At 47.0% G+C, this 14,351-nt stretch overlaps 1 protein-coding gene across 6 annotated transcripts in view; it reads right to left on the bottom strand.

The window, feature by feature from the left end:
- Positions 1 to 14,351, bottom strand: part of POLL (DNA polymerase lambda) — an 810,864-nt gene that overhangs the window by 370,151 nt on the left and 426,362 nt on the right. For all 6 annotated transcript variants that reach the window (XM_069611635.1, XM_069611636.1, XM_069611632.1 and 3 more), the window contains exon 5: positions 7,057 to 7,374. In XM_069611635.1, the coding sequence (XP_069467736.1) occupies positions 7,057 to 7,374 (318 nt within the window). The remainder of the gene's footprint in view (positions 1 to 7,056; positions 7,375 to 14,351) is intronic.

Genomic DNA, 14,351 nt, shown 5'->3' with positions numbered 1-14,351 from the left:
GGGGACAGTCGACCAACAAGGGAGACAGGTGCCCAAGGTCACCTCCGACCGTCCTGGAGCTCTAGTCATGCCGCGTTACAGCTTTTCTCTCTGGGGAGGGATTGGCACACTGCCGGGACTCCCTGGTGGGGAAAAGCTGTAACCCAGGCCAGCAAGAGCCCCAGGATGGTCGGGGGTGATATCTCCGGTCTTGGGTGCCCGTCTCCCTTGTTGGTCGACCATCCCTGAGTTCATCGGTGGTCCCAGGGACCACCGGCAGGGTCCCCCATCTCTCCCTGGAGGGAAAACCTGTAATGCAGGCCAGCCAGAACTACAGGATGGTCGGCGAATGTAGCCGTGCATTGCTTTTCTCAATATTGACAGAAGCCATTACGTTACCAGTCCAAATATGTCCAGTACATACTTTCTTTCCACTCACTTCTCCAATTCTTTCCCAAATTATAGAAAGTTTAGGTATGTAGTTGTTGACTGACCTGCGCAAATCACCCCTTTCTGAACTTAAAATGTGGTCTACTTTTCAGAAATGTATGGCTTTCTGGGTTCCCATTGAGCTTTCCTACTCTGAACTTCCATACGTTCCAAGCAGGTCGCATTAAAAACAAAGGGAAACATCACCTGCCTCATACAAAACTGATGGTAACCTTATAAAAAAATTATTTTTTCTTTCCACTCAACCTGTTCTTGAAAGCTTGGAATATGGCGAATTCAGAACTGCAAACCATTTGTTGCTAGCTCTTAAAAGAAAGAAAACACAGGCTTCTTTGTACATCATTTTATTGGCATTTTCTGAAAAAACACAAAATGTGCTCTCTTTTTCGTTATTTTCTCTCACCTTCTACAGCAAACTAGAATTCCCTGGTGACGTTATGGCCGCCTAGATGCGGGAAGAAATTAGGCCAAATTTGGCCAATATATCTCTTGTAACAAAAAAGTTACAAAGGATTGAATGCAACATAGTGAAATCCACAAAAAAGGGATCAGTGCTGGGAGGGAAAACCCTCAGCAGTTAAGGGGTTAAAGGAAAGGGGTTGGATAAAGACCTGTAACGCTCACCTGATTCCCGTAGAGGCGCCGGTCTTGACTGGGCGTATACCGTATCTGCAAAGGTGATGTGTAACACACGGCTGGCTCTTTGGGCTGGACCTCTGTGCACTGTATGTCCGACTTGAAGGGTAAGATGTCTGCAGATCGAAAATATGGGATTAAGGAACTGGGTTATTGAATGTCTCTCTCTTCTTCCCTTTCTCTTCTCCTGTAGAACCCCAAAGGTTAACGCTCTCACCTTAGGTAAGTGAACGCCGTGCTCTCCATCTGCCTCGGGGCAGGGGGCTGTAACCAGTTTCGTCACTGGATAAGGAGAGCAGGCCTCTTGACTTCAGAGGACTGCTGTCCGTCGTTTACTGCACGAACGGTAAGTTTAATGTCTTTAAAGTCTTTAGTAATGATGTTTCTTGTTTTGCAGGGTTCCGGCGATGGCGGATGCCGGGCTGAAGTGAGTTGAAGATGGAGCCCGTGTGATGAATAGAAGCGCCTGGAAGCACGTAAGTAAGCGCTTGTTGCCTGCTTCACGATGCGCTCTAACCGTCTTTTTATTTTGCAGGTACAAGTTCGGAGCGGCTGCAGGGTGCCGGAATACCCACTGGGTTAGATGTGGAAAGGAGTAATGGCACGTGAGTATTAAAGTTCCCCAATGTCTTTAAACGCACCTTGTTTTGTCTTTCAGATGCGGGATGCAGCGCCGAAGGCCTCCGGAGCGTGCGAAGAGTTGGTAAGCTTTTGTCTTTCAAATGCCGGAATGCAGTGTGAAGACCTCCGGAGCGCACGAAGAGTAGGTAAGCCTTTGTCTTTCAGATGCCGGAATGCAGCGCGAGGCGTTGGTGACAGCCGATGGACCAGGTAAGTGAAGAGCTGTCACTGAAGACCGTAATGCTAACCTGTTCTTTCTTGTCTTTATAGGTGTTGCTGAAGACTGGATTCAGGATGGTAAGCCTTTTTCCTTAGGCCCAGGATCAGATGCAGAAGACACGATGAGCGTTCTGCTGCAGAGGATGCAGAATAACGCAAAGCAAGATTCATCCATCGGGTGTGGTTTAAATAGCCTCCTGTAGTGCTTAGGTGTCTTCTTCCACAGCCACGCCTAGGTAAGAAAAGAGTTCCTGCTTTCCAGAAGAGTTCCAGTGTTCTGAATCTAGGGAGTGGCTCCTGCCCCACCCAACAGGAAAAGTAGTTCCAAACAGAAGAGGATCAGAGGCTCAACTGGCAGGCAAGTAAGCAGCATGGTCTGCTGCAGGTAAGACCACCCAAGCATTATGAGCCCGGCGCTTCCAGCGCTGGGACTGGACCTATTTATGAGCCTGGTGCCACTGGCGCCAGGGCTGGGTCCAAAAGGTCCCAATTGGGACTGGTTGGCACTCGGAACCTGGGTTATGGGTCTGCTTCCAAGGGAGTTGGGAAAACCCTGACCTTTTGGAAGCAAAGATCATGACAAGACCTTTCTGTCCCTACACTAAAGAGTGTTTCTCTTCCTCGAAAACTAAAACTAAAGATCAGTCTATCTCTCGTCAAAATTATGCAAACTGTCCTCGTGTCGAAAACGTATCTAACCCTCACATTAAAACAATCATAGGTGTAAAGTAAATGTCTCTGTTTTGATTGAGCGAAAAGTGTGAGAAAAACAAAAATGTGAACATTCAACTAACAATCCTTGAATCCAGGTGGTGGTTCCCATCCCCTGGATTGTTTCAGGTAGAATAGTAAAGTGTTCTTTTCAGCCAATGATTCCACAGGAGTGGCGGAAATTTCTCTTTCACACAACACTTTCTTCGGGATGGAAAACATTTCTTTTGGAAGAATATCAAAAGGTGTCTCGTTTCCACAATAGCTTCTTACGATACAGATCCCCTGGTATACTCCCCTGCCAGGCATCTTTCTTTCAAAAGCCCACTGCCTAATGTGTTTCTCTCACCAGGACATTACACAATGTTCTCTTTTAGTCTAACACAGTTGTACTCATTTACTGTTTATACTGCCTTGACTTTAGATACTACTTGTTCCAACTTTCTCCATAGTGACATCTCATATATGGAGATTTGTACAAGTTCTGTCTGTTAACTTCTTCACTGGTAGTTATTGGCTTGTAGCAATTGTGAGAAACCAGAAGTCTCACCCACTAGTCCCTGGGGATCTGTCATCCAGGTAGCCAGGATGCAGGCATCGCTTTTGGATCCAGTTCCTGGGGGTGGACCAGTGCGGGAGGATCAGCAGGGTGAGGGAACAGTGTTTCAGACAGCAGCTCAACGAGGACGGCAAACCAAGATGGGTGCACCAGGTGGGAGATACCCTTGACCTTTCTGGCGGAAAACCGTTACTTTCCAAAGTCCTTTGGACTGAAAGGCATAAGACCAGGAAACGAGACTGAAGAATCCCTTCATTGTGTGTCGGAGATACCGGGGGCCCACCTGCATGGCTGATCGAGTCGTGGAGGAGCAGCAGCTGCCTTGGTACCGTCTTTGGCTCCAAGATTAAAGCAGCACCAGTAATATTAACACAGCCGGTGAGTTGGGGAAACCAATGCAAGACCGGTCTGTGTTGAAGTCAAGGTTGCAAGCAGTAACATTTCATAAAGAGCGCAAGAAGGAAGATTTGTAACGCGTGTCATGAAAGTGGCGAGGAACGGTGAATTGCTGATAGATGTTTGAACTAAGAGAAAAAGGATACAACACCTGTGACAGAGTGGTCGGGCACCGCAAGCGTGCTCAATCGAAAGTCTCTGTAAGGAGCCCAGCAAAAAGTTATAAAAAGGAATAGTAAAGTATAATAATGAGAAATGAAGCGAATCAAAGTGGTCCTGCAACGGTTTAAGCAAAATCCATTGCACAATCGAAAGTCTTTGATTTTGACACAGTCCGAGCCCGAACGAGAGAGACCAATTGAGAACATTGTATTAAGGGGTCTGAGCCCAAATGAGGGAGATCCGTGGTCCATGCCCGAACGAGAGAGACCAATTGAGAACATTGTATTAAGGGGTCCAAGCCCGAATCAGGGAGATCCGTGGTCCGAGCCCGAATGAGGGAGACCAATTGAGTTAAAGAGTCCAAGCCTAAATGAGGGAGCTATGTGGTCCGAGCCAGATTGAGGGAGACCAATGAATATTGTGCTAAAGGGGATACAAACCTTAAGGAGAGAGACCCATGGTGAATAGTGAACCTGAGAACTTGAATGTGAAAAACATGGGAAGAAAGGAACTTTACTGCTTGATTGTCATGTCAGGTCCTCTGCGATAAAGAGACTTTGAATGGTAAAGAGACTTTGGCACAGAAGGCCCTAGATAGGCGCTCAACCAACCCATTGAAGTTCAATAAACACCCTTGAACTGTGATCACTTGTCTCTGACTTAACTGTTTAATACCATGCCTTCCTTACAGGCCCCAGCCCAGGCAAGTTTAATAGAGGGTTTGGAGAGAGACTGCTCTTCCCCCTCTATGAAAACACACGATGGTGGTGACAAGAGTTTAAGGGAAAGGAGCACAAAATGCACAGTTATGCCGCCACGTCCACCTTCTCCCTATCACGGACATATGAGGGTTTTGTTCTATGGAATCATCTGGGGTGGCTGTAACATGACAGTACATGGTGAATAATTAAACAAGCTCAACACAGATGTTTCTCCTGTGAAAAAAGACTGATAAGGTTTAGGTCATTAACTCTCTCTTGCACATGGTTGATGTATGAACCACAAAACTAGAAGACAACACATTTGATGCACATCTCATTATGGACAAATTCACTCACACTGTTCCGATAGAAGCCCTTGCCATATATCTCATAGTAATAGCTCATCATGATCCTCACAAACATCAACCACCATGCCCCAGTGAAACAGCGCAATCTCAAGTCTAAAACTTCCGTACCCAGTACATCAGAAAACAAGAAATTAATTGTTAGAAATCCTGCAGCGTATCCGACCCCGCCCTGCTCAAGGAACTCTGTGCTGCCCGCAGGCGACTGATCCACACTGCCAAGGCCAACTACTACCAAAACACCATAGTTCAGGCAAACAATGAAAGCAGAGTCCTCTTCAAAGCCATCAAGCACTGCATCAACCCTCTGCCCGGCACACCCGTAGCACACGCCATCGGAAAATTCACTGCCATCAACTCTTTTTCCATCAACTCTTTCTTCATCAACAAAATCAACATGATCCGCCAGCACAGACACCAATGCCACACCGACCAGCACACCACACATCCCATTTTGCAAAACCACAACTACCTGGACAACTTTCAAGCCATTAACTAGGGAAGACTCTACTACCACCTTAGCATCCCTTAAGTTTGCACTGTATGTGAATACATCCTCCCCGCCTCCTTACTCAAGACACGTCTGATTGAAGCACTCCTCCCTTACCCGACAATCATCAACCGCTCCATAACTTAAAGCACCTTTCCCTCAGCCCTCAAAACAGGACAAATCTTCCCACTTGTTAAGAAACCAACACTGTAACCCGACGATCTCAGCAACTACCACCCCATTACCCATCTTCCATTTCTAGGTATGATCCTTGAGAAAGTAGTAGCCACACAACTCTTCCAACACATTGAAGCCAATAACCTCCTTCAGTATTACCAATCTGGCTTCAGACACAGTTGCATCACTGAAACGGCTACTATCAAGGTGATTGACGATGCCCTTAAAATCCTTGATGATGGCCATCCTTGCCTCCTAGTTCTCCTTGACCGCTCAACAGCATTTGGCACAGTAGACCACCAGACACTCACCAACAATCTACATCGCTGCATAGGGGGGGGGATCAGCTAGGTCATCCTCAGCTGGTCCAAATCCTAACTTGCAAACGGCCAACAGTTTGCACAAGTGGATTCTTCCAGATTCCCAACTCTACCCATCCCCTGTGGAGTCCCGCAAGGATCAATCCTGTCCCCCGTGAGCTTCAATCTTTACATGGAAACTCTTGGAACCCTCCTCTCTCCACACAACATCAACATTCACCAATACGCAGATGGCATGCAGATCTACCTCAAGATATCCTCCATCGAAGACATCCACAGGCTCAAGGCCTGCCTCACATTGATCCAGTCCTGGATGTCCAGTGTTTAACCTGAAGCTCAATCCCTCCAAGACTGAATTCCTACTGCTGACCAACAACATTTAACACCCTGACATCCAGACCTGGCTCTCTGCTATGAACCTCGAGGGACTCACACCCCAGCTGGTCCCCTGGGCCTCGACAGACACCTTACGTTCAAACAGCACACAGCAAGGAATTCACAAACGGCCCGGTACCAACTTTCTCTCCTTTGGTAATTCAAGCCCTTCATCTCCGAAAACAACTTCAGATCCGCTGTCCAAGCCTTGGACCCTCTCCCAACCGGATGATGGCAATGCCCTTCTAGAAGGCCTTCCGGCAGCTACCATGGCACCCGTAAAATGTATCCTGCATGCTGCAGCAAGACTCATTAAAGGACTGCGCATATTCAACCCCATCACCCCGACCCTCACTGAACTGCCCTGGCTCCCACTGCAAGCCTGTATCATCTTTTAATCCTGTTGCATCATCTACAAGGCTGTCATCCGGAAGTCCCCAAGCTACCTCACTGAGAAACTCAGCCTCTCCGGGGGCCTGCGATTCAAAAGAAGTAAGGAAACATGCAGACTTGAATTACAACAGTGCAGGAAGGAAAGAACCAGACGACAGGTCTTCTGGCAGGTCTTCTCCAAGACTTTGGAACCTCCTCCCCATCAACATCAGACTTGCCCCAAAACTTCTACAGTTCTACAGTTCTTCAGGGAATGGCTCTTCCTTAACACCTAAGCCCACACACCCTGCACTCCCATCCTACCCGAGACTCATTCTTCTGCTCCCCACTGTCTTCCCCCATGCTGCCAATTGCCCACCCTCCACTGTTAGCCCCCCGTTACTTTTCTCTATGCTTCCACCACTGTCTTCTTCCCCCTATGATTGTAAAGCGTCCACTGCTTCCCGGAGCTGGGTACTCGCCCAATAAATACCTTAATAATAATAAATAATAATAGCTTTACCTGATAGGTGGTGACAGGCTTGTGGAAGCTCTTCAGTGCGTTGATGGCTTTTGTGTATCCCAGAGCCCTCCATCGATCTCCCTGAACCGTGTAGGCTTTAGCCAGCACTTCCAGCTTATCTGTGATTGATTTGTTATGATTCTGATTCTTCCTTTCAGAGGACTGTGAGCAAACCCAATTCTCAGAGATGGAGTGACCAGTGGTGGCAGTGCTGGTGTCTGACGAGGAGGAAGTGGGAACCTGGCCAAGGAGCAACGCATTCAGGTCTCCCTGTGTAACGCTAGGATCTTCCTCTTCACTGCCCTCATCTTCTGAAACCTTTTCATAGAAAACAGGAACAAATATGGTTAACTCAAAGTAAAACAGTTAACTTTCATTAATTTAGCAAATGTAATGTAACTCAGAAAAAATGTCAAACGCCCTAGCCTCACCAGTTTTTGACATACAGATGACACAAAATATTTTGTGAGATAAGTGTTGAAAAGACATTTCATCATACTTTGGAAAAAAAGTTGAGGATTAAGTAATTAATTGATGCATACATTTATATGGGGCATAATACTGCTATGTTGCCGGTTGCAGTTAATGGCAAATAAAAAACAGCGAGAAAGAAACCGAAAAATAAAGTGGTTAAACTAAAATCACAAAACAAACAATATTCTCCTAAGTAGGATCAAGTATAAAAGCTAATACTAATTGTAGTGATTTCATTAGTTATCTAAAAATATGCTTATTTTATAATCAACATTGCTTTATCAGGGCGCTGGTTTAAAAAGATAGTTCGAATCATTTGAAAAATAGATTTAATTTCTTTAAGTATATTGTCACAAATATGTACACAAAATATATAGAAATATTTTTACTCTTTTTCCATCCATATTGCAAAACCTACTTCTATAAATCTAGACATAAATACAATCTTCAATGAATTCCACCACCCAATATAAAATGAATTAACGAAACCCATTAACACATACAAATGAAAAGCTTACATCTTTACATTATTTGCCTGTGTCCACCTAATTAATGCATGAACAACAGGGCATCTTTTTCACGCATTTGACATATCCATACCAAAATGTTTTTGGAGGATTAGGGAATACAAAAACAAACAAACCGGTTAGGTCTAGTTCAAGGCTGTCTAGTGTAGACTTCGTCTGACTGCCAACTATGTTTTGGCTTTATTCAGGGCCACTTCACTTACAATGGTGACACTTTAAAACAAAAAACAGCATCTATATGCGGTTTCTTACAAATAGCATTGTTATGCACCTAAAAAGTTGAAATAAAAATATAATACTAATTAAAGTCCTATCAGTAGGAGAATTATACTTGCAACACTATATCCTGCATATTAGAATGTACACATGTCTAAACATGAAGACAAGGTAGACAAGTAATCTCACTTGTTTGTAATTTACTAGAAGGTATTTTTATATGGAAATATGAGACAAAAGGTGCAAATCTTGTCGAATAGCAGAGCAACTGAGCCACCAAACCGCAATGGGGATTTACATGAGGCAAATATCACCCATAAGGATATATTTATTTTATTTATTTTGCATTTGTATAGTGCAATAAACCCTTAGGCATCAAGGCGCTGTTGCATTCATGTTACTTTCAATACTTAACGTTATGGTTACAATTCTATTTATAAACATTTCCTAAGACTACAGTTACGGTAACTAGTTCCTTACATTACTTAATCCCTTAATTGCATAGGACGAGGTAGCTCGTCCTCTGCACTAAGTTTGCAGTGCAGGGTGCGAGATACCTCGTCCTCCGTACTGCTTACGTTTGGGGGGGGTGGATCGGCTCCCCTCCTGCTCTCTCGATCCCAATGACGCCCAGGCACTGATGGGGAGGACTTCCCCTTCTGTGCCTTAGGTGGGGGGGTGCACGATGACGTGCGCCAACGTTATCAGGAAGTGATATTTACATGATGTATCACAGCTAAGCTTTTGCGTGCTGCTCGGGCATTTCTAGCCCGATTACCTTAACTCTCCCCTTTCCAACGATCCCCCACACAAGGAGATTGCTGGTCAAGGATAATTCGATCCTTGACCAGCAATCACAACTGAACCTCCAGCAAATAGATTTTGGGGGTGGTGTCCCCCGACCAGGCTTAACAATCCCCCACCCCACCAAAAATAAATAAAAACATCCCGTTCAGCCTTCTTTTGGGAGGGGGGGATAAACAGGCACACTTGAGGGCATTGGGTGCTGGCCCTGTGCCTTTGGGCCAGTCCCCCCACCCTAGAAATCACCCCAGGGAGGGGCAGATTCTTGCTGCTTCCCTAGGGGGGCACAATTGAGGGTCAGACTCCATTTTGTCATCCAAGGGAAGAAAGCATGTACCACTAGGCCACCAGGGATATGAACGTGGGGTGGGTATTGGGGGGGGGGTGCAGGCTGAATCAGCCCCCACCCCCAGAAAATACCAGATGGCATAATGTTGTTTTGCCCTTGGGGGGGGGGGGACTGGTGCAATTTTGCACCGATTTACCCCCATGGAAGACAAAACAACATTACACTCCACATATAGTGGAACCCTTGGGGGTATCAGGGCCGCTGGACTTGTGGACGCTCCCACGTCCAGCAGTGGTCCCAGGGAGCCCCGGCACGGTGGCCATCCCTTCACCGGAGGGAAAAGCTGTAACGCAGGCCAGCCAGAGGTCCAGGATGGTCAAGCGTGATGTCCCTAGCCTTGGGCACCTGTCTCCCTTGTTGTTGGACTTTCCCCAAGTTTAGCGGCGGTCCCAGGGAGCCCTGAAACGGTCCCCAATACCTCCCTGGAGGGAGAACCTGTAACGCAGGCCAACCAGAACACCTGGATGGTGGGATGTGATGTCCTCAGCCTTTGGCGCCTGTCTCCCATGTTGGGTGACCATCCCCAAATCCAGTGAAGGCCCCAGTGATACCCAGCAGGGTGCCCATCCCTTCCCAAAGGGAAAAGCTGTAACGCAAGACAGCCAGAGGTCCAGGATGGTCGGGCGTGATGTCCCTGGCCACCTGTCTCCCTTGATGGTCAAACATCCCAACGTTTAGCGGCGGTCCCAGGGAGTCCTGACAGGGTCCCCAACCCTCCCTGGAGCGAGAACCTGCAACGGGGGCCAGCCAGAACTCCTGGATGGTCAGGGGTGATGTCCCCGGCCTTTTGACGTCTGTCTCCCATGTTGGTCGACCATCCCCAAGTCTTGTAGATGGTCGACCCACATTGGAGACAGGTGTCCAAGGCCGGCGGCAGCACCCCCAGCCGTCCCGGAACTCTGGCTGGGCTGCTTTACAGCTTTTCCCTCTCAGCAGGGATGCGACCCTGCCAGGGCTCCCTGGGACCGCTGCTGAACTTGTGGACGGTCAACCCACATTGGAGACAGTCACCCAAGGCCAGGGACATCACCCCTGACCGTCCTAGAGCTCTGGCTGCACTGCTTTTCACCTCTGGGGAGAGAGGGTGACCCTGCCGGGACTCCCTGGGACTGCCGCTGGACTTGGGTGGGTCAACCCACAATGGAGACAGGTGCCCAAGGCCAAGAACATCCACCCGTCCGCCACCTCGAAACCATCCTGGAGCTCTGGCTGGGCTGAATTACAGCTTCTCCCTCTGGGAAAGGACGGGGACCCTGCCAGGGCTCCCTGGAACCGCCACTGGGCTTGGGGGTGGTCAACCCACATGGAACAGAGCCGCCCAAGGCAAGGGACATCATCCCCAACCATCCTGGACCTCTGGCTGCGCTGTGCTACAGCTTTTCTCTTCCGGAAGGGATGGCAACCCTGCCGGGGCTCCAATGGACTGCCGCTGGACTTGTGGATGGTCAACCAACGTTGGAGACAGCCGTCCAAGGCCGGGGCAGTACCCGCAGCCGACTTGGAGCTCTAGCTGCGCTGCATTACAGCTTTTCCCTCCGGGGAGGGATGGTGACCCTGCCAGGGCTCTCTGGGACTGCCGCTGGACTTGGGGACAGTCGACCCACATGGGAGACAGGCCCCCCCAGGCAGGGGACATCACCCCAGGCCTTGAGCATCCGTCTCCCATGTGGGTCTACCGGCCCCAAGCCCAGCAGCAGTTCCAGGGAGCCCCAGGAGGGTCCCCATCCTTTCACAGAGGGAAAGGACGGCAATGCAGACCAGCCAGAGCTCCAGGGTAATTGGGGTGATGTCCCTGGCCTTGTTAGGCAGTCTTCCGTGTGGATCGACCATCCCCAAGCAAAGCAGTAGTCCGAAAGAGCCCCAGCAGGGACCCCGTCCTTTTCCGGAGGGAAAAGCTGTTACACAGCCCAGCCAGAACTCCAGGCTAGCCTTGGGGATGTCAACCCACATGGGAGAGGGCCGCCCAAGGACAGCACCCCTGATCATAAGAATTTCTTCTGTAGGCCCTCTGGGGTACTAGTGGATAAGTCTTTCCCCCATTGCGCCCAGGTGAGTGCACCAACACACGTGAGGTGCCGTTTTCGTCGGAACACCTGTGGGAACATGGGAAGGTAGGACATGTGTTGCCGGCGTGTTTCGCTGGTTTCCTGCTGGCAAATGTCTGAAAATTGTGTTCTGTTCTCCACGTTTTGGAGTTTGCTGGGCTGTGTGGGTAATACATTCTAGGGCGATTGGCAAGAGACAGACCTCTTTGGATTCCCCCCCCCCCCCCCCCCCCCCCCGAGTGTCTTCTTTTCAGAAATGAATGGGGTTCCCAGTTTCCTTAGCGTCTGCACCACCCCAGGCCCAAATCTGTGGGTTGTCCAAAACACCAAATACCATAAGAATGTCCTTTTCCTAGGCCCTTTGCTGTACCAATGATTACCCTTTTCCCTTTGCGCCCAGGTAATTGCACCGACACATGTGAGGTACCGTTTTCATCGGGACACCTGTGGTAACATGGGAAGATAGGACATTTGTTGTTTTGCATTGGTTTTCAGAACGTTTCCTACTGCAATTTGTTACACAGCCGTTTCATTTCCCAAACGTGACCTACATTTAGTCGCTGCTTTAGGCACACTGCACTCGTGTAACCTGCACAAGTCACCTATCCATCAAAAGGTCTGCCTGTGTTCTTTCAAAAAATGTATGATTGCCATTCTTCACCACATTCGCTTTCCTTATTTTCAAATGCAAAATACATCTGTTTAGTTCCTCAGCATAAAAAGCCTGTGTACAATGCCTCAGTTTTTGGCTCGTGGTAATGTTTGTTTTGTGAAACATTACCAAAAATGTTTTGTTTCCTAACTAGATGAGTCAGGGGAATGTATCTGTGCATTGCTTTTCTTAATATTGAAAGAAGCCATTATGTTACCAGTCCAAACATGTCCAGCACATACTTTTTTCTTCACTCACTTTTCCAATTTTTTCCCAAATTATAGAAAGTTTAGGTACATAGCTGTTGCCTGACCTGCGCAAATCACCCCTTCCTGAATGTAGAATGTTGTCTACTTTTCAGAAATGTATGCCTTTCTGGGCTCCCATCAAACATTTCTACCCTCCCCTTCCATTCCTTCCAAGCAGGTCCCATTAAAAAGAAAAAAAGGGCAAAACTAATGGTAACCTTATAAAAAAATGTTTTTCTGTTTCCACTCAACCTGTTCTTGAAAGCTTGGAAAATGGCGAATTCAGAGCTTCAAACCATTTGTTCCTAGCTCTTACAAGAAAAAAAACACAGGCTTCTTTTTACAACATTCTATTGGCATTTTCTGAAAAAAAATTGCTCTTTTTTGTTATTTTCACTCATCCCCCTACAGCAAACTAGGATTCCTTGGTGACGTTAGGGATTGAATGCAACATACCGAAATCGCCAAAAAAGGGCTCAGCACTGGGAAGGACAACCCTCAGCAATGAAGGGGTTAAAGTTTACGGTTGCTACATTGCTTAGGGTTACGCTTAAAGTTACTTACAGTTACATACATTGCTTAAGGATACGGTTACAGATTACTTACATTGCTAAAAGATTACATTTGCTGTTGTTTGGGTAAGTTACAGGTAACTTTGCTCCTTAAATTCATTGAAATAGTGTCTAATATTTCCCTTTTCTTAGCCATTAGCAATTGGATATATCCATCTCAAAGAGAATCAGTGTTTAATAAAAAAATCTATTTAAAATATGCTTACTTGTTTTATATATCCATTGTACAGGTTTCCAACAATATGATAGTAGATACTATCTAAAACAGGCATATCAAATTATTAATGGCTGGGAAAAGGGAAATATTAGACACTATTTCAATGAATTTAAGGAGAAAAGTTAACTATTCCATGTTCAGAATAAATATTTGCCCCTTCGTGTCAAAATAATAATAGCAGTAATCTTAGCACTTCGGTTCCCTTAATTCACTTGATCTTTTGTTTAACTGTAACAAGATGAATCACAATTTCTGTCTGTATATAAAAGAGGAAAGAAGGTAAATGGCTGAAACAATGTTAACTACAGATCTCATTAAAAGATATTGATTATTCTGCAACGGGGTGAAGATTGTCTTCTAAGGTTTAAGTTACTTACCTTTAACTATTGTTTTCCATCATGGGTCTTGCATGGATTTACATGCTCATGAATATTCCCTGTCATCAGGCTGGGAATACTTGGTAAAAGAAAAAACAGTTTCACTTTCACTTTAAAACTGTATTTCTTCTCTAAACCAATCACTGTCCTCTGGGTCATACTGCCCCCATCCAATGACAGTCCTCTCCCTAAGCTCCACCCCTGGTGGCCATCTTCAGATTTGTTAAGCACGTAAAGTGGCAGTATGAACCAAGAATTGCCACAGTGGGGAAGGAGGGAGGGTTCGTATGTGAATGAATGCCAGACCCATGCTGGAGAGCAATAGTTATAGGTAAGTAACTTAAACCTTCTCCAGCATGGGGTCTGGTATGGATTTACATGCTCATGAGTAACTATTACACAGCAGTACATTTAAACAACCACTGGAGGGGGCAAGGCTGAACAGAAGCAATAAACACCTCTGGAACAGACTCTCCTCAAACAACCCGGTTGTGCAGCACTGCTTGGCTGACTCGGGACCCCTCCCTGGAATCCCTGTTGACAAAGTAGAATCTCATGAAGGTGTGCATGGACCTCCACGTAGCAGCCCTGCAAAAATCGAGCAGGGGCACACCAGAGAGAAACACCGTCGTAGCTGCAATGGCTCTGGTGGAGTGGGCTCTTGGACTGCCTGGCAGCGGCCTGCTAGCCAGTCGATGACAGTGCATGATGCAGCCGGAGAGCCACCTGAAGATGGAAGCCTTCGACAAGGCCTTTCCCTGATTTACAAGTCCAAAGTTGACAAACAACTGAGAGGTCTTCTGAAATTACTTTG

This window comes from Ambystoma mexicanum, chromosome 8 (assembly GCF_040938575.1).
Source record: "Ambystoma mexicanum isolate Mex_15411 chromosome 8, UKY_AmexF1_1, whole genome shotgun sequence".
In the NCBI taxonomy this organism is placed as follows: Eukaryota; Metazoa; Chordata; class Amphibia; order Caudata; family Ambystomatidae; genus Ambystoma; species Ambystoma mexicanum.
The sequence above is the reverse complement of the archived record's forward strand: the minus strand, read 5'-3'. Positions and strand labels throughout refer to the sequence as shown.